The sequence below is a fragment of the Natrix helvetica genome, assembly GCF_964273705.1.
Source record: "Natrix helvetica genome assembly, chromosome: Z".
Taxonomy (NCBI): domain Eukaryota; kingdom Metazoa; phylum Chordata; class Lepidosauria; order Squamata; family Natricidae; genus Natrix; species Natrix helvetica.
Genome location: NC_138554.1, coordinates 30,179,628 through 30,200,272, shown reverse-complemented (window position 1 = coordinate 30,200,272; position 20,645 = coordinate 30,179,628). Strand labels below are relative to the sequence as shown.

General features: G+C 42.6%; 1 protein-coding gene across 3 annotated transcripts in view; it reads right to left on the bottom strand.

Annotated features, from left to right (window-relative positions):
* Positions 1-11,652: 11,652 nt before the first annotated feature.
* NDRG2 (NDRG family member 2) overlaps positions 11,653-20,645 on the bottom strand; it is a 45,480-nt gene continuing 36,487 nt past the window's right edge. Inside the window, exons 11-16 of one of the 3 annotated variants that reach the window (XM_081932487.1) lie at positions 19,172-19,223; positions 18,962-19,009; positions 17,105-17,140; positions 15,329-15,380; positions 14,700-14,738; positions 11,653-13,599 (exon numbers count right to left, since the gene is read on the bottom strand). In XM_081932487.1, the coding sequence (XP_081788613.1) occupies positions 13,439-13,599; positions 14,700-14,738; positions 15,329-15,380; positions 17,105-17,140; positions 18,962-19,009; positions 19,172-19,223 (388 nt within the window). In that variant the 3' untranslated portion in view covers positions 11,653-13,438. The remainder of the gene's footprint in view (positions 13,600-14,699; positions 14,739-15,328; positions 15,381-17,104; positions 17,141-18,961; positions 19,010-19,171; positions 19,224-20,645) is intronic. The other 2 variants (XM_081932486.1, XM_081932488.1) reach the window with 2 other exon arrangements.

The following is a 20,645-nucleotide window of genomic DNA, read 5'->3' as shown; positions in this document are numbered from 1 at the left end:
TGCAGAAATCTCTTGAGCAGTTTAAAATATCAGTGTATTATCCCCAACAATTTGGGTTCTCATTTTACTGACCTCAGAAGGATGGAAGGCTGAATCAACCTCAAGCCCCATCAGGATTGAACTTCTGGCAGTGGGCAGAGTTAGCACACAAAACAGATAGTCCTTGACTTATAAAAGTTCATTTAGTGACCATCTGAAATTACAAAGGCACTGAAAAAAGTGAGTTAGGGCTATTTTTCACATTTATGACCATTTCAGCATCCCTGTAGTCAGGTGATTTACATTCAGACAATTGACTCACATTCACACAACTGACTCACATTTATGATGGCTGCACTGTCCCGGGATCACGTGATCCCCTTTTATGATCCCGGACAAGCAAAGTCAATGGGGAAGTCAGATTCACTTAACAACCGTGTTACCTTTTAACAATTGCAGTGATTCATTTAACAAAGGCAGCAATAAAAGTTGTAAAATGTGGCAAAGCTCACTTAACAAATTTCTCACTTAGCAACATAAATTTCGGGATCAATTGTGGTCATATGTTGAGGACTACCGGTACTGCATTCTAACCACTGTGCCACCAGGGCTCTTGTTATTATTTATTTATTTATTTATTTGATTTGATTTCTAGACCGCCCCCTCTCCCCGAAGGGACTTGGGGCGGTGTACAGGTACCAAATAAAAAACCATACAAATAATAATAAATATAATTAAAATCGGATTAAACTTTAAACCCCTGTACAAGTATAAAAATTAAAAACTCAGCCTTAAGACCAACCCGTAAAATTTAAAAATACAGACTGAGGTGGGAGAGCTGGGATTAGGCCAGGCCGGCTAGATTAAACAGGTGGGTTTTGAGCTTCTTGCGGAAGGAGCGGAGGTCCGTGGTTGTTCTAATATCAGGGGGAAGGTCATTCCAGAGGGTCGGGCCCATCACAGAGAAGGCCCTTCCCCTGGGTGTCGCCCGCTGGCACAGCCTAGTGGATGGCACCCGGAGGAGTCCCTCTCTGTGTGAGCGGATCGGCCGAAGGGATGTGTGGGGCACATGCCATGTCCATAGGAATATACTTCAAGAAATTCTTAGGCTGGATTGGTTTTGTTTTTTGTAATAAATATCCTTCACAGGTTTGATTGATGAGTGCGTTCAATCTGTAGTGCTTATCTATCCAGTCTTGCCTTAATAGACATAAAGCAATTATTTTTCAAAAATAAATTCTTTATTTTCTTGGCTAGTACTTCTAAACTGCCAGCTCTTTCCCCAAGCTCATCACTTAAGAACTTCTTGTTCCTTTCTCGAATGCCTCCATTCTGATGCTCATAAGACACCAAGTGCCAACATTCTGAAGATTAATGAAAGATCTGTCTCTCATTGCAAAAAATATAGACATTAGATGCAATCCTGTCATTATTTTCCCAGTTCCTGCTCAGACCTGTGTGTACAATTCTTCAAAAGTATAGTACATTCCACAACTAAGCTTTAAGAGGATCACTATGCACAGATCTACCTAGAAAGTATCCTTAAATGACCAAAATTCAGACACTTGATAACTGACATATTTATGATGGTTGCAGTGTCCCAGGGTCATATGATTCTCCTTTTGCAACATCTGACAAGCAAAGTCAATAGGGAAGCCAGATTCACTCAACAATTGTGTTATTAACTTAGTAACTGCAATGATTCACTTAACATCGGTGGCTAGAAAGAAGGATGAAATGGGGTAAAACTCTCTTAATAACTATCTTGCCCAGCAGTGGAAAGTTTGGGCTCAACTATGGTTGTACGTTGAGGACTATCAGTCATTAATTTCACCAACTCAACCAATCAATCGGGCTATGACTAAAAGGTAGATTCTTATGGACTCTGTCCTGGATATACTTAGCCTTGAAAAGACTGAAACAAAGAGAGATATGATAGCATCGTTGAAAAAAATAATGGGAGAATGTCATTTAAAACAGAAGGCTATGAATTGCTTCCATCTATTCCAGATGAAATTCAAGATGAGGGTATAGAATCAGTTCAGGGTTGCTTTAATTTTGATTACAGCCATGAGGATGGGATTGGATTCAGGAACTCATTCAGCTCTAGGAGTCTATATTTGGATTTTGCTACTTTGCTAGAACTATCAGAATGGGGAATACCATAGAAAAATCTACCATTTTGCTTCTTAATAATGATATTGTTTATTCAACTGCCAGAAATCTCATAACTGCTAATAATAGCAGTCTGAGTAGCGGTATATCTCTTAAAACATACCTATGATTTGCAGAGTGCATTTAATTTCAAGGAATTAGTTCCAATATGTATTCAATAGTGACATCAAGCATACATATTATTTTCACTTTGGGGTTGTAACTTTCCATTTAAGAAAGCAAATAATAAAAATGAGTGGAGTAAAGCACCTATATTGTCTAGACCCGTGATGGCGAACCTATGGCGTGTGTGCCACAGGTGACATGTGAAGCCATATCTGCTGGCATGTGAGCCGTCAGCTCCAGTGTGCATGCGCGTGCTGACCAGCTGATTTTTGGCCTTCCGGAGGACCTCAGGAGACAGTTTTCGCCCTCCCCAGGCTTCAGGAAAGACTCCGGAGCCTGGGGATAGCAAAAAACGGACCCAACGGGCCTACCAGAAGTTTCCAAACTTCCGGTAGGCTCGTTGGGCCCATTTTGCACCCTCCCCAGGCTCTTTCCTGGATCATGGAGAGGGCAAAAACGGCCTCCCCCGCCCCTCTGGAAGCTGGAAATGGATCGTTTCAAAACTTCCAGTTAGCCTATAGGGCCATTTTTTTGCCCTCCCTAGGCTCTGAGACTTTCCTGGCGCCTGGGGAGGGTGAAAACAGCCAAGCTCAGCTTGGAGGAGAGCAGTGCGGCGTGTGTGTGTGTGTGTGTGTGTTTGTGTGTGTGTGTGTTGGGGGTTGTGTGCACATGCGCATGTGGGGGGCATTTTGCATTATGAGTGCCGACATACACTGCATGATAGTGCGCACAGGCTGGTCTAGACAATGGGAGAGTAACATAATTTATGCAGCAAGAATGTCATGGACTTCAAATTGTGACTAATACAAGAAATACTTAGTGTTTACTGTACTTGTTAATTGACTCATGCCTGATTTTGCTAGTCCCCCCTCCCCCACATTGTTAAATGAATCACTGCAGTTAAGTAAGTAAATTAAATTAATCTGGCTTCCCCCCCCCCCTAGATTTTGCTTGTTAGAAGTCAGCTGGGAAGGTCGCAAATGGTGACATTGCAACGGTTATAAATATATGCCGGTTGCCAATGTCCTGAATTTTGATCACATGTTTAGTTAAAAGTGTAAGTGTCAGTTGTATGTCACTTTTTCAAAGTGATTGTAACTTTGAATGGTCAGTAAATGAAATGGTTGAAGATCAAGGATTATCCTTGATCAAGTTAGATAATACTCTCTTCTGTCTGCAGGCCCGCTAATCTGGAGCAATGGACAATTAATGGGAAAACTGAGAGGGCATAAGCACTCTCTAAAAAGAACAATTCAGTGGTCAAGTTTATTTATATGTATTTGATAATGACTTTTATATAGTCACCCATCTTATATCAAACTCTGGCAGCTTCCAACCAAATTCCTATTTTAAAATGGAAAAATGTTAACTGGAGCGGCAATATTTCTGTGGTTGAGGAGCTAAAAGTCTTCGTGATATAATAGTTAAGGGGGCCCACTAAGATTGGGGAGATCTTAGCCGAAGTCTCTACCCAGCCATGGAAACTCACTTTAAGCCAATTTATTAGCCTAATCTATCTTGAAACATTACTATGGGTGTGGGGGGATTGGGAAAGGGAGTGCAATATTTTTCAATCTCCTGAAGAAAAACAGAAAACCAATCTAAACAAATAATTTAAAAAATCCAGAGAAGATAGTAGCATCCCCTTTGATGCCCAGCATTTTGTACAAAATAAATAAAATTAAGAACAACTTGTTTGCTTCCTTCACATCTATTAGTAGTCCCTTAGGTGAGATGGGCAGTGTAGATATTTGACAGATAAATAAATAGGGAAAGTAGAGAGAGAGAGAGAGAGAGACCCCTTTGGAATGGTATAGCCATCTCCTGGATTGTCAAGACCAAGTTTCAAAATGCTTCTTGTTCAGAGAAACTTGGAAACACCTAAAACAAGATCAAAAGGTGGAGGAAAATTTTTATGTCATTGTTACTCTTTCAATATCCTATATAGAACTGACCACCAGGTGGTGCTGAGTGAATGGTCAAGGAGGGCTATTCTTGCTTTTTATTCTTTGCAGCCCAAGGGAACATTGGAAGGAAATTATGTAAAGGAATTAGGACACTCTTTGTCAGGAGAGAAACTCTTTAAAAAAACACAAAACAACTGGACAAAATTTGAGGTGGTGAGAAAGCCCAAGCAAACAAAACTTGAATGTGAAAATAAACCTGGCTTAGCCAAGGGAGAAGCAATTAGGCAATTGCTCTCTCCAGAGCTGTCGTTGATCCAAGATGTGATTATCCTTCAGAGTGGGGGGCTTTTGGTGAAAGTGGGGGTCTTTTGATAACTTCCAAGGTTTTATGTAGAGTGAATTAAGAGAAGAAATGGAATGTTGGCCTTACTTTCTCAGCCTGGAGGAAAAAAAAGATTTGGGTTGTATTGGAGTAATTAAGAGGAACAGTTCAGTGGTGGGCTGCTAACTGGTTTACTACCAGTTCAATCATGCTCGCGCAATGCTTCTGAGCATGCCCGGAAACATGCCTCCCGCCACCGCCACTACCAGTTTGGTCAAACTGGGCCAAACTGGCAGCAACCCACCTCTGGAGCACTTTATTGTGAGATGCCCTCTTTCGCTGTAAGAAAGCCACTTGATAGGCTATGAGAACCTTGATACAGTTTGATAGGTTAAGATAACCTGGTCTACTCAGGTCTATTCATATCCTATGGTTAAATGTGTCAGGGTGTAGCATTAAGTGTGCATCTTGCTTAACGGACTAAACCAATTAGTGAATAATTCTGCCAGTTTTCTTAAAAGACATAATGGAAACCTAAGTTTTTGCATCAGAAGAATAGGTAGGGAGAAGCTGATGCCCAGTTGCAGTTGCAGACAGTTGCATGTAACAAATTGTGACAAGACACATATATTTGAATGGAGATACCAACAGAAACAATGCAGATTACATGACAACACTTTCTGATACACAGCACCAAATCTGAATGAATGACACACCAGACTGTGCCCACCAAATTGGATGCCCTTGGGCTGCATACTTCATCTTTATACTACTGAACTCTAAATATTTTTCACAAGGCAATCGGAGTTCCTTGTTTTTCTTTGAAGACGTTTCACTTCTCCCCCAAGAAGCTTCTTCAGCTCTGACTGTATAGTCGGGAATGGAAAGATTTATCCTCCTTGCAGACAGCTGCAAGGAGCTGTCTTTGCATTCTTTTAGAGTCATTGAGGCCACTAGGAGATTTATCTGTGTCCTCAGGGTCATCTGAGTAGTGCAAATGGGTGTGGAGCCTTCTTAGAATTGCTGAAAGAATTGGGTAGACTGGAGATAGATGACGTCAAATCCCTCTCCCTCTTTTGAGAAAGGGCTGTTTAATTTTGACATGCTGTAGATAGCCTCTGTGGGATATGACATCATCTGCATTGCTTCTATTGGTATCTCCATTCAAATATGTATGTGTCTTGTCCCAATTCTTTACATGTAACTGTCTACAACTGCAATTGGGCATCAGCTTCTCCCCATATACACTTCTGATGCAAAAACCAATCCAGCCTAAACCTTTTTTAAAAATTCCAGGCTGGGGAAGTAAGGCCACCTTTTCACTTCTTCTCTTAATTCACTCTGTCTTTACAGGAAGCCTCAATGACTCTCTAAAAGAATGCAAATGACCAGCTGTTTGCAAGGAGTATAAATCCTTCCATTCCCCACTATCCAGTCAGAGTTGAAGAAGCTTCTTGGATGAGAAGCGAAACATCTTCAAAGAGAGGTGGCGCTCTCACCTCACAATCAGGAGGTTGTGAGTTTGATCCTATGTAGAGGCAAATGTAGGGTCTCCTGCTAGGGCAGGGGGTTGGACTAGATGACCTGCAAGGTCCCTTCCAACTCTGTTAAATCTGTGTGAAAAGCAAGAAAGTCCAGTTGCCTTGTGAAAAAGCACTTTTGGGATATACCAAACCTCTAATCCCTGTAACTGGAAGAAATGTTACATCATGGGACAGAATCTTTTCAACCGGGGTACCACAAATGGTACCTAATTTACAGAGTGCATCCAAAATCCAGGACCCTGACTTCTGTGAAATTGAAATTTGGCAAATTTAGAAAACATTTTATGACATAAAATTATCATAAAAGTTTATGACATAATATAAAATGTCATAAAACATTTGCTGTGCTAATGTTTAACTCTACATTTCAACATGAGCTATTTTTAAGACAGATACATATCTGAATGTATCCCAGCCTTTCCAATGAAGGCAGTACATTAGAAGCTCGGTCATTGTTAAAAGCGTTGAGGACTCCTGCAAGGAAATAGCTCAGAAAGGAGAGGTTTGTTTAGTTGGAATTTAATGTGGATCCTATTTTGTATATTATATAGTTATTAGATAATGTAACATTATTATGTGAAGTGCATAACTTTGTTCCATCAAGCCAATGTGGCATTTAGCCCAGCATTTTGTGTCACAATAGGTGCCTCTAGGAAGTCCACAAGGATGGGCAGGAAAATAAATTAATACATCTTCTGCCTTGTATTTAAGGCACAGCTTCTATGAATCAGAAACAAGAAACCAGCTGTCAGAACTACAAGTAATCCTCGACTTACGACCTCAATTGAGCCCAGAATTTATGTTGCTAAGTGAGACATTTGTCCCATTTTACGGTTTTTCTTACCACATTTCTTAAGTGAATCAAGTGGCAAAATTAATCTGGCTTCTCTATTGACTTTGCTTGTCAGAAGGTTTGCAAAAGTTGGTTACATGACCCCAGGACACTACAACCATCTCAAATGTGAAGCAGTTGTCAAGCATCCGAATGTAAAATTACATGACCCTGCGGATCAGTGGTGGCATTCACATTTTTTTACTGTCGGTTCTGTGGGCGTGGCTTGGTGAGTGTGGCTTGATGGGCATGGCAGGGGAAGGTTACTACAAAATCCCCATTTCCTCCCCATCAGCTGGGACACGGGAGGCATAGATGGAGTCAGGGTCAGTCTGAGGTGGTATTTGCCGGTTCTCTGAACTACTCAAAATTTCCACTACCAGTTCTCCAGAACTGGTCAGAGCCTGCTGGATACCACCTTTGCTGGGAATGCTGCAATGGTCATAACTGTGAAAAATGGTTCATTTTCTTTCAATGCCATTGTAACGTCAAATGGTCCCCAAACAAATAGTTGTAAGCCGAGAAGTACCTATAGTTGCATAATGGTCCTTACTCTCCTTGTGAATGTATCCGGTTCCCCTTTAAAACCTCTCAAAATGGGTGCCATGAAATGGCAAAACCCAGAGTTGAAGTAGCTTGGATCCGGAATATGTAACAGAAACGCAATGATGTTTTGCTAATGCGCGCGCGCGCCTCCAAGGGGACCCTCTGACCACTCCCCCCCTCCTCCTCCCCCCTCCCCCCCCCCAGCGAACTGCAGGGTTTCTGCCTGAGGTGCTGCTGTTGCATAGCAATCTCTGCTCTCCACGCCGCTGCCTTTTTAAACAAAAGAGCCTTCCAGCCCTCTTGAGGAATTGGGAGACCGGACCCAAATTCAGTTTGGAGTGAAAACATCGGGCGCGGTCACGTGGTCTGGAGCCCGGCCGAGACCTTTTGCGGGCTGAGAACTCCGCGGTTCCGCAAAGATTGATATTCTTTTTGTTCTCCGAGAATTGACAATAAAGAGGCTTTGGTCCTCCTTGGCGGGAAAGGAGGGAGAGAACTTGGCAACGGGCGAGCTGTTTTGATCTTGGGGCTATTTGCTGGCAGAAACGGGGGGAGGGAAGGAAGATTTACACTTTTGGCGTTGGAGAAAAGGTCAACTTTTACTGGACAGAAAGTTCGGGTGGAAAGCAGCCTTGTCTTTGCAGGCGTGAAAAAAAAAACCCTTCCCTGGATGCTTGGGCGAGAGATTTTTGGGCGGAAGATTATACTGCAAGTTAGCAAGAGATGGTTTGACGCATTGCACAGTGGCACCATTTATTTCTAAATCTAATGAAATGATCAGTAATAAATAAAAAAATATGTTAAAAACATCTGTAATAAATTAATCCATTTCTCCATGTCCATGTTTGTCATTTTAAGGGAACTTTTTTTTTTTAATGTGGGAGAAGGTTGGGTTTTGTTGTTGTTGAGCGTTTTATTCGCTTTTTTTCCCGTCTTTTCAGTTCCTTTAAAAATGAAAACCAGGGCTGGCCCCATTTTGCACAGAGCATTGATTCTGGCTCAACATGGGATGGAGGGGAGAAGGAGAACAGCAGCAATGTGTGTGTGTGTATGGCAATAACAGCTGTGTTTGTGCCTGTGGAGGGAACATTGCCTTTGCTGCATCCCTTAACTTAAGCTGTTTTTTCCAGGGGCATGAGCAGACACACTGTTGTTCGCAACTGCTTATTCAACTTCAAAATCTGGAATCAATTATTTTTATCTGGATTTTTTATTTTGCAGCAAAAAATCCCTCGGGTAATGCTGAACCTTCTTTTGCAGGTTGAAATGGTCTAGTCCAGGGTGTTGCTTGGGTCTAATCTGATCAGACTCCTCATATTTACAGTTTCTTGCAGTTTTCTATCCTCAGCCAGCTATTTATCAAGAACTAATGTGAAAATCAGACAACTGGTCATTTTAATCCCTCTTATAATACAGGTAGTCCTCAACTTACTATCATTTGTTTAGTGACTGTGGGAAGATACAATGGCACTGAAATGATTTGCGACTGGTCCTCGCCCTTGTATCCGTCACAACAGCCACATAGTCATGTGATCAAAATTCTGGAAACACGCATGCATTTAGATCAGGGGTCACCGAACATTTGGACCTTCACCACTACATTCATAATTTTAGATCCTGTGGACCACTAATATGATCTGCCTAATGACCGGTTGGGTGGGCGTGGCTAGATGGTCATGTAACTGGGTGGGCATGGTCAAGTCGATGTCACTCACATTGAGAGCCGCCTTGCCAGCCTCTACTTGCCCCTCCCCTCCCAGCCACTTCTCCCCTCCTGCCTGGGCTCCTAAGGGCCCCAACAGGAAGCAGTTGTTGGAGCTAAGCAGCCACCACAAGGAAGAGTTGGCAAAACAGCTCAGTTCAAATTGGAGCTGACCAAGGAGGCGGCTCAGTAGAAGCACCTCACAGAGGACTATGAGCATAGGCTTTCCAAGCAGAGAAAAGACCTGCGGGAGTGCAAGGTCAGGTACTGGTGCCTGGAGGCTCAGCGGGCTGAGATGATCAGCCAGTTCCAGGCCATGATGCAGTCCCATTGGAACAAGATCCTTGGCTCTTTTGTCACCAGCGGCACTTCCCTTCAGCTTTTGCCCAAAGGCTGGAGGGAGGCCACACCAGGAGGCTGAAGCAAACCCCATCAGAATTTCTGCCCCTCTCCGACCCACACAAAAAGACCCCGAAGGGGGAGACTCTCTGCACCAACACAAAAGTTCATTGCACGTATCCATTCCAGGTTTGAGGAGCCCTGGTTTAGTGCCATATAAAAAATGCAAATAATTTTTCTGCGGACCATCAACATTTTCTCGCGGACCCCCAGTTGGTGGCCGCTGATTTAGATAGTTGCAGTGTCCCAGGGTCACAACCACCATTTTCACCATTCCAGCTGACATCCAATGAGCAAAGCAATGGGGGAAGCTGGAATCACTTAATGATTCAGTTAGCAACTGCAGTGATTCACTTAATAACCATGGAGAAAAAAGTCATAAACTGCGTGCGATTCATTTAACAATTGCCTTGCTTAGCAATGGAAATTCTGATCCCAGTTGTGGTTATGAGTCAAGGACTATACCTGTATCTTTTTCTTGTCCTAGAACAAATGTGCTTCACCTGAAGCTATTAAATTTATTTTGGGGTAAAAAAAATGAAAGTAGCTTCTGGACTGTACTCTCTTCCATTTCACTGCTAATAACAACTTGAGGAAGGTGGAGGGAACAGTAAAGAAAAGACGAGAAACCATTAAATATTATCTCTCAGAGTATTATGTCCTAGGCCAGGGGTGTCCAAACTTGGGAACTTTAAGACTTGTGGACTTCAACTCCCAGAATTCCCCAGCCAGCATGGCTGGCTGGGGAATTCTGGGAGTTGAACTCCACAAGTCTTAAAGTTCCCAAGTTTGGACACCCCTGGCCTAGGCTATAAAACAAAACAAATATGCCTAAGGAAAGTGGTCTGCAGCTTCCCCTGATACATTTGGATAATCATTCAACTTGGTGGCTTCATATCGTTGGCCTTCTCCAGAGTCAGCAGGACCAGTGGCAAATTGTGACCTAAGAAAGAAAGTAGCTTTGATACAGATAGTAAATACAGACCTCTCCATGAGAACAGCCTCTTGGAACATGTCTTGCAAATCTTTCCGAGTAGGTTGTGAAGTGAAGTGGAAATTCTAAATGGTAGCAAGCAGCGATTAATTTTAGATTTGGCCCACAACCAAAGGATTATTATTTTTATTGCAGAATCTTGGAGCCAAGATTGCTGGAGCAAAAAGTTAGGGAAGCTGCATCTGTTAGAATGTCATGATTAGGGCAGTTCAACACTCATCTTTGCTGCCAATTTCCTGGGCATCTATATACATGAGAACATTTTTCAGCCTCAGCTCATCAGCAGTAAGAAGATAGCATGTACCTACTTTCCATACCTTATTAAACTCGTATGTGAATATCCTGTAACTATAATATACATTACTAATGGGATCTGCAAGAAAAGGTTAGCCAACTTTTCCTAACATCTCCATGGCCATATTAGATTCACATAGGTTATGTGCTGTGTCTGGTTTTGACTTGGGATGATGGGTGACTGATCAATGTGATTTGTAAATCTTTATTTATAGTTTAATGTGTCTCATGAACTCAACCAAATATGGATTACTAAATATATAAGCAAACCACAGCTTAAGTCTGTGTCTCCAGTTTTAATCTGTAAGGAACTCCATTGTTTGCTTCTCTTTTCAGCAGGACAATAAATTAAACATCCCCAATTCTTGTAGGACAGGGGTGGTTTTTTTTGGAGAGGGGCAGAAGCTGCCTTCCCAATCTATAAAAATATTTTTCAACTCTTGCCACAGTGATTCCTTCTTGTTTCCTATGGTCCCCATTTTGGTGTCAGAGTTCATTGAGGAGGCTCAGTCTTGCTTATGTGAATTTCCTGGAGGCAGCTGAAATATCCATTCCTGAAATACTGAATACTGTGGAGTTTGGTGCTCTCTGAACTTGTTTTGTTACCCTAGTCAGGTAGCAAAATGATGCAAGCAAACAACCAATGCAGAGAGCATCAAGGACTCCACAGTTCAATCCTGAACTGCTTCACATTCTCTTCTACTGCTACTCAATGCGAATCTGATGTCCAGCCTTGTTCCTTTGATTTATATAGCACTCTTTGGTGATCTTCCCTGTTGAACAGAAGCTGTTATTGCCTGTGGCCTGCATGCACAGACTATACATCTATCATAAAAAAAGAAGCAAAAACTGATTCCTCTAGAGATTTTTATTGTTAAGAGTAGGGATTCACCATTGACTGCTCTGGGAAAAATAAAGCAGAGCCCACACATTCTCAAATACAAGGATCCCATTACATGTGGGAGTTAAAACTCCAGCTGGAGTCCTTTTCAAACAATGCCCCTTTTTATAGGCAACTGAGCAATTAACTCCCAGTGCCTGTTCAGGTTAGGGAATAAGTAAGATATCTTCTAGTTGGACCAATACCTTTCTGGTTCCACCGGAGGCCTTATGGGCCTATTCAAGACTGTATACCATTCAAAACCTTACATACTGATACCCCCCAACAGCTGGTCCAAAGTTAGAAGTTTGACCCCTTAAAACATTATGCATTCCTTATTTTGTGAGATCAACATGGCAAACATCATCTAAGCATTTAGGTCTTTAATACAGCTGATAACATTCAAAAGAAGTGATTCAGTCAGAATCCGATTACAGGAGTTCCTCCTCCATGGCACTATAGGAGCCCTGCTCAAAGCCAACAGCCAGAACCCACTAAATCAGCGCTTGGTGCAAAGGGAAAAAAAATCACAGCCAATGACGGTCGGTGTCTCCTCCTTTCATCTCCTTATGTGAAACCACAGACACATTGGCTATTGTCATTTGTGCCTGGCACAGCTGCAATAGTGCAATCTGTCTCAAGCTTCCCGCTGCCCCCAGCATTCCCCAAAAGGAACAATCCCACCCTCCCCAGTGCCCCCCATTTCAATCTTGCCCAGCCTCCCAATGCCCCAATCGCAGAAAACAGTTGCTGTCTTAGCAGGAACTGTGCATGCACACCACAAAGCAGCTACCATCTATGAAAGTGGAAGGGAAGGGAGACAAAGAAGTGGAAATGTAGCCTTTGACCAGGGAAGAGTATATGCACAGGAGGAGGGAAAGCTATAAAAATAAAAGCCAAGAGAAATCATAGAGGAGGGGAGGGGAATGAAGAATCTAGTTTTATTTTAAAAGGTGAATGAAAACAAAAACCTGTCTAAGCATCTGGAAGGAATCAGAACCTCAAAGACCATTTAGATGGATGGAATCAGAAGAGATGAGACCAAGCCAGACAAGTACAAGGGTAGAAATGGGTTGGGTGGAGGAAAAGCAACTCCTGTTTGGGAGCACTAGGTTAGCATGACAGTAGCAAGTCAAGTCCTTACTGGGGCTTGTGCGTCTCACTTGTGAAGTCCTGCTTTTTATTTTTATTTTCCTCCTATGTACACTCCGGAGGGGACAAGAGAGAGCTTGCAAGGCAATGAGATGCCATCCGGCTACTCCAAGAATATATCGCTCAAGATTTAGGGGGAGGAACAAGGGTTAGTTATGATTATACAGGGGGGAAAAACAAAGCCCAATGATAATCCAGATCTCCTATATCAAGGAATCTACATGTGCAAGATAATTGGAGGTCAAAGGGAAACATCAGAGGAGATACTGATTATCTGATAATTTAGAAAACATGTAGTCTTCCATCCATACCTCCCTAGGTACTAAGGATCACTATAGATACCAAAGGCTGACAACACTAGCTTTAAGTTACGGGAGAAAGGAAGGCAAGGTTGGTAAGGAAGGTGGATATGATGTGCTGGATTTAAAGGTTGGGGGAGTTAATGTTTTTTTTAAAAAGAGTAAAGTTGCATCCCATCTGGGCCTCCTTGGACTTTTAGTACCGTTAGGGGAGATCATCACCTGGCCCAGTGGCCGGAGTGCATTGTGGGATAGCAGAAGGAGTCCTGTTCAGAGGTGGGAGGCGGTCTCATCCCCTGGCTCGGAGCTCAGCAGGACACCTCCATGGTGGGGGCAGGTGGCTGTGGAGCTCCTGCTTCGCTGCTCTGGGACAGAGTGCGAGACCGGGAGCGATTCCCGTCCCCCGAGGTGGCGCTGGACAGAGAGGCGGTGCGGGAGCGAGAGAGGCGCGTCATACAGGATGAGGCCACTGTGGAGAAAGAAAAAAATGAGAAGGGAGCAAAGTTAGATAAAACTCTTACATATTATAAAAGGCAATTATCAAGAGCGCATTTTGAATTCAACCAATGATGGAGCAAGTGGCACTTGTGTGAAAAGAAGGGAGCATAGCAAGGAAGATACCAGCAACAATCAGGAAATAGTCTAAAACATTGGTTCTAAACCTTTCCAGCATGGTACAGTGAGGGGGGAGAAGGAGGTGGTTCTGTGTGAGTGGCAAGCAGGCACATAACTGCATGTAGCTCTAGCCCACTGGCTGCATAAATGGAGGTTCACACGCAAGCGTGTGCACTCACCTGCCACTTGTGTGGCCTGGTTCTGAACAGACCACGGCCCAGTAAAAGGCCACAGCCCAGTAATGGGCTGTGGCCCGGAGGTTGAGGACCCCTGGTCTAAAATTCGCCCAAGTGAATTCCTTGCATATTGGATCCTCTCTAAGATCTAGAGAACAAGCAAGGGGAAGTGAGGGTTGCTTAGAACCTAGAAAGGGAAGCACCTCTCAAGAAAAGCCTGTCTGGTGCAAGAGAAAAAGCAAGGAGAAAATTTCTAATCTTCTAGGACAGAGAGCATATACACCTTGTTATTTTCAAATGTTTTCTATTGACAGCCTGCACATTCTCTTCTTCACAGTTGGCACTTATCTCCATCTTGGCTTTTTGGCTTTGATGCCAAACAATGAAGTTGCATACCATTGGTCCTTGCCTTCCCCAATATTTAACAAAAACCTCTTAAAGGTATGGAGTGCAACAGATCATTTGTAGACAATTAGTACACTGGCACAAAAAGGTTAATCAAGTGAGTGGTCTAATTTTGAAATCAAACCACAGTGCAGGACTGCTGGCAATCCTTCTGTAATAACATACCAAAGACCATCCCCATTTGGGCACACAACAGAAATCTAAACAAAACAATGCCTGCTTCTGCTTTCCTACTACCACAGCAAACAACTCGGTGTTCTTTAGTGGAAAGGGGAGGTTGTGCATTGGGGAGTGAAGTAACCAGGGGAAAGGTGAGCAGACAAGTTGGAGGAGAGAATTATGGAAGATGAGGGAGAAATACCACATAAGGTACCTGACCCCTGGCTCAATTTCTTGTCCAATACATAAGGGACTGAGGAGAAATAGGAAATGATATTCTTAGGCTAAACTGATCAAGAACTTGTACTTGGAATGAATGTTCCACAGTGGTTGTTGTTGAAGGTCTGAGCTGATAGGTTGTGGAACTGAGCTTTAAATAGCTATGGAGAGAAAGTGGATGTACAAGTGGGGAGGAAAGAGGGATTCAAAGAAAAGGAGAACTTATAAGCAATCCCAATTATCTAGAAGCATCATTTTGGGCGCAAGAACCAGCCAAGAAATAGGCAGTCCCAGGAATCAAGTAGTATAATTATGGTGTGTCCTTGTAGTGTCCCAAGTAAACAATGTCTTTTTTTCTCTAGTTTAGTTTGTAATCTCAGCCAACATTATTTATAACCTCACATGTTACACAAGCTAATATAACTCTGGTTTATATATTAAACTACATCTAAACAACCCTACGACTTAGTGTACTTTTTGAGTGCAATCTACAGTAGGGTTCAAAAGGACCTTGTCAGGAATGTCTCTGCTCTTGGCTAGATGAAACACAAGGTTTTGCAACCCTATAACGTATGAACTTTGGGGGTGCGCAATGGGACAGAGGTTCTCAGATCCAATACTTACTATAACCCATTCCTTGCACAAAGTATTTGAATGCCTCTGTCAGTTTCCCAGGCTGAAAGACAGAAAAAGAGCAGAGAAAAACATTAAAAAATGCATATATGGAAAGAGGGTGGGGCACAAAATCCTAAAGGTTAAATTATTTGCTTCCAAATTACTGCTCATTAACTATATTTGTGGGGAGGGGACACCGAAGATTAGAAAAACATCTGACATGGAACCCATTCAAATATCTTTTTATGAGATTTATTAAAACAAATTCTGATTTCCTCACACTATGGGAAATAATCCATTGCAATAATTCTACTCCATGCTCCAAACTCTCAAAAATGCTGGGAGGTAGTCTTTGATTTTTTTTTAATTTACTTTTACTGATTTGAAATGCCAAGAATGAGAAGGGAAACCTATGCCACGCAGGTTCTATAGCTACAAAAATCACTGTTCACAAAAGAACAGAAAAATAAAAACAAGGAACTAGGATCCTGGAGCTTTAGAGGAGGGCTAATCTAGTGCTGAAGATTAGAAGGAACTGTTAAAATTCTGGATTTCTCTTCTGCTTTTTTAAACTGGATTTCTGACGGATAGCTGCAAAACTATCCAGATCATTTTTCTTATAAAAGATCTGAAACTCAAGATCCAAGAGAAAGGGCGCAAAGCAAGTGTCCCCTTAGTGGAGAAATACATCAACTAGATTCATAGTGGTTTCAACTACATTGCAGAACTTCATTGGAAGTCAATCAGCTCACAACTCCGATGTTGCTTATGTGGGAATGCCTGATGTTTTCAAACTGGCACGGAATACTTTTTCAGAAATGCCTACAAGTTCCTTGTCTACTTCTCCCTTTCAACAGGGTTCTTTTCCTTCTGCAGACATATGTTTGCATGACTACATTGGGTGAAGTAGAGCAGAGAAGAAGATGTTATTTCCCTAACCAAAAACAAACATCTTGTTTAATGAGATTTTATTTGGTGAGTGTATGTACAACATCTTAGTAATTACCTACGATTTCTCCCAGTTTCTCAGAAAAGGTATTATAAGCTCTATTGAATTGCAAACTAAGGTAAGAACTAGGCAGTTATATTCCAGCCTACTGCAGTGTATGATCTAGCCTTATAAACCAATCTTGATTATAATTCAATGTTTCTGCATTGATAACAATCACACTTTAATTCAATTTTCTGTGTACAGACCTCCAATGGTATATGGAAAACAGGATTGACTGAATATATTACAAGACTGAAATCATATGCAAGCATACAACAAATGCAAAAACCTTAAGTTTTGATGAAGTTGGCTGAAATGACAAAACTGACCACTTTGATTAAAGAAAAGAACCTAAGTGCTTTTATTTCCACAAGGACACCGCTTCTAAACCGTGCTTGATGTGGAAAAGAATGAAACTTTGACTTTGGGTTTTAGATTAGATTAGATGGATAGATCCTAATAGAAATGACTTGTTCATACTATTATTGAAAAGCAAAAAGCTGTGATTTGATGTGAATGCCTTATTTTACTGTAACAGTCGTAAGTCAATGCTTCTTTTTATTTCCACCCCATCTTTCCTCACTTCTCATCTCCCTTTCCCCTCCCCTCTCACTGCTCTTCTATTTACTTTTGTATTTTATAATACTCTATAACTTAATAAAAAAATTTTTAACCCATACATTTTTAAATAGAAGGATGATACATTCAGAAAAGTACACTGCTTTTTAAAAATATTTTGAAATGCAAAAGTAATTGTTTCTGAATCTGTGTATCGGGTTATTAGTATATTTTACTTGTGTCAGCTGTGGTTGTCCTCCTGAATCAGCCATCTGCAATATAAGAAAGAATAACCTAAATAAGAAACTTGCCTAAAAAAGGATAAATCTTTCCATGACAATCTGGTGCCGATTGAAAGGTCTGGGAGCTAGTCCATGTTGGGAAAATGTGTGATAGGATATATTTACATGAGATTGTTGATTTGGTCTGCAGCTCCCATGTAGGATAACAACATATAATCTTGGATGCCACAGTCAAATGGGGAATGCCCATCTTTTGCAACTCAAAAATAGTTGGAAAGTTGCTACTTTCTGCTTTTCAAAAAAATATAGAAAGATAATCTATGATGGCATGATCAATGTCAGTAGCACCACAGGCAAAATGGTAACTGAAAATGGACCTAACTTTAACTCCTTTTCCGCCAGTTTTATCACCCTACATAACTGCAGGGATAGGAACTCTGCAGGTTAGCCTAACACAGTGATGGCGAACCTATGGCACGCGTGCCACAGGTGGCACGCAGAGCCATTTGTCAGGGCACGCGAGGCGCTACCTTGTCAACTGAGTTCACCCTTTTTTAAAGCCATTTTTCATCCTCCCCAGGCTCCAGAGGCTTTATAGGAGCCTGGGGAGGGCGAAAAGAACCTCCCCTGCCCCATCCCAGAGGCCCTCCGGAGGCTTCGTGAGCTTCCCTGAAGCCTCTGGAGCGCAAAAAACCGGCCCTACGGGCAAACCGGAAATTCAGGAATGGACTTCCTGTTTGCTCGGATGGTTGTTTGATTTTGATTGAAGCCTTCAGAGTGCTTAAAACGACCCTCAGAGCAAACCGGAAGTCACATCTGGTTTGCTTGGAGGGTCATTTTGAGCGCTCCAAAGGCTTTAGGGAAGCCTCTTGAAGGTCCCTGAAGCCTTCGGAGCACTTAAAACGACCCTCCGAGCAAACCGGAAGTGACTTCCGGTTTGCTCGGAAGGGGCTTCAGGGAAGCCTCCTGAAGGTCCCTGAAGCCTCTGGAGGGCTTCTGGGGGGATGGGGGAGGCTGTTTTTGCCCTCCCCATGCTCCTATAAAGCCTCTGGAGCCTGGGGAGGGTGAAAAAAGCATGCAAAAATGGGGGGATCGCGCCTGTAGTGCATGCATGCGCACTGGGGGGGTCACGCATTGCATTATGGGTGCGGCACGCCAGTACACGACCCCTCTGCGCTCCCCCCACTTACGGCACACGAGCCAAAAAAGGTTCGCCATCGCTGGCCTAACATAATCCTGGAAAGAGTTTTGCAAGTTGGGATTTAGTTGTATCTGAAATCAGGGGTGGGATTCAAAAATTTTAGCAACCCCTTCTCTGCCCAGTTGCTGGGTGGATGAGACCTACTTAGCCTCCTGCACTATGTTGGTGGTGATGGGTTTTTTGCCCTCCCCAGGCTTCGGAGGCTTTTCTAGAGCCTCCAGGAAGGTGAAAACAGCCTCTCCCAGTCTCCAGAGGCCTTCTGGAGGCTGGAAAAGGCCCCGTTTCTGGAATTATAAAACTTCCGGAAGGCCAGTTTTTCCCCTCCCCAGGCTCCGGAGGTTTTCTTTGAGCCTCCGGGAGGACAAAATGGCCTTCCCCTGGCCTTCAGAGGCTCTCCAGAGGCCGGGAGCAGGCCCATTTCCAGACATCCGGAAGGCCCGTTTTTGCCTTCCCAGAGCCTCCACGTGGGCCCTGCACTTACCTGGCATCCAAAATGGGCTGCATGGAGATTCCTGGGAGGGGTGGGGTGGGTGGGGCCAGCCAATCCTTTCAACTACCAGTTCGTCGTACCAAATGTAAATTAGCATCTGGTTCACCCAAACCGGTGCGAACCGGTTGAATCCTATCCCTGTCTGGAATGCATAGCTTACCTTGAGGAAAGAGGTCTGGGTGGGATCCAGTTTGGAATTGCACTCCACCTGGAAAGAGAAGAATGGTAGATAGCTTGAATTTAAAATATACACCAGGTAAGAAAGAAAACATTTTTGCTTCTAGGTAAGTAAAAAAAAAAGACAGGAAATAGTCAGAATCTACCTACCATTTTGTGTAGCTTTTAAAAAAGGGAAGTCTTCATCACTTACCACAGCATCTTCATGTGGAGCCTGGTCTCCCACCACCAGCATGATAGGACATCTGGCAAGAGGACAGGAAAAAAAGGAAAATGGTAGAAAGTTAGAATTGGAGGCCAAATTACTATAAATTGCTTGCAGTAATCAGTTTTGGACCTACAAATTTAGGGACTGACTCCAAGTTATGTAAAAGAGCATAAACAGTCTAATCACAGGGGGGAAATGTAACCAAGTAATCAAAATGTCAAAGCAAAAAAAAAAGAAAAAAAAAAGAACAAACTTTAGTTTTATCTTTTTGTTTCTAAGTATATGGGAATTATGGGTCAAAAGATTTAGAAGTAGTGCCAGATAGGTTGGGCTAATATGGGGGGAAATATGAAGGGAGAGACTACTGAAGTCACAGAAACAGCATTCCTAGATTTGGTTACCAAGTTAACAGATAATACCTTGATTCAGAAACCAATAAAAATATCCAGGTTGGTACATCATGCTAAATTAAGATTTGAATGCAAAGCCAATGAATCCTGCAGTTCGCTTTCTAGGAACCTAGTTAAGCCTGCTGTGTCAGTGCAGCCAGAATCTACGAACTATGAAGGGATAAAGGTGGCTTGCTGGAGTTTTCATTCAGATCATCAGGGCTGCTGCTATGCAAGAATTAAAGTAGGTGCTGAAGACTAGAATCCATTTCTTTCTCTGACTACAGAGAGAGGGGGAGGGAGGGAGGGAGGAGAGAGAGAGAGAGGAGAGAGAGAGAGAGCGAGCGAGAGAGAGAGAGAGAGAGCGCAGGCTGATCTATTATTTTCTCCACCATTGTATACTTCTCCTTATCTCTCTTTCTAGTGACGAATATTTCTCTGGTGCCAGAATGGAGAGTCATGGGGAACATGGGCGGTTAATATAAAGCGAGATAAGCCGAGATAAACAAAAAATGAAGAAGAGCGTGTCTTATGAGCTACATATTTGTATTTCCCCATCTCTTTCTGTCGGACTGTGCCTTTGACTCCCCCCACCCTGTTGATTGGCCATGTTCAGGCAATAACTTGATTTGCTTAACCATGGCTTTAAACCCCCAAATCTGGGTTCATGAACCACGCTAAGTCATAAATATATAAATTAGGTTTGGGTTTATTTGTAGTGTGAGCACAGCCAGTTTAGCATAGCTGAAGAAACAGTTGCTATAAGAACCTCAAACTTTCAAACGACAGTTTTACTGTAGGAACAAATTCTCAAGGCATAAGCAATCCAATAAACATTCCCCTTGAAACCTGGGAAAACAGGACATGGGAGACACTACTGTACCAAGACATTCTCAGGATTGGTTCTTTCTCTTGCAGTTGGAAGAACTTCAAAGAAAAGCCCCATAAACTCTCTTAATTTAAGGGGTGGGCAATCCACAGATTGCCCATTTTAAACCAATTTGTGTGGCCCCAAAAGATGCATCAATGAATTGCTGCAGATTTTTGGCAGGGACATCAATCATATGTTA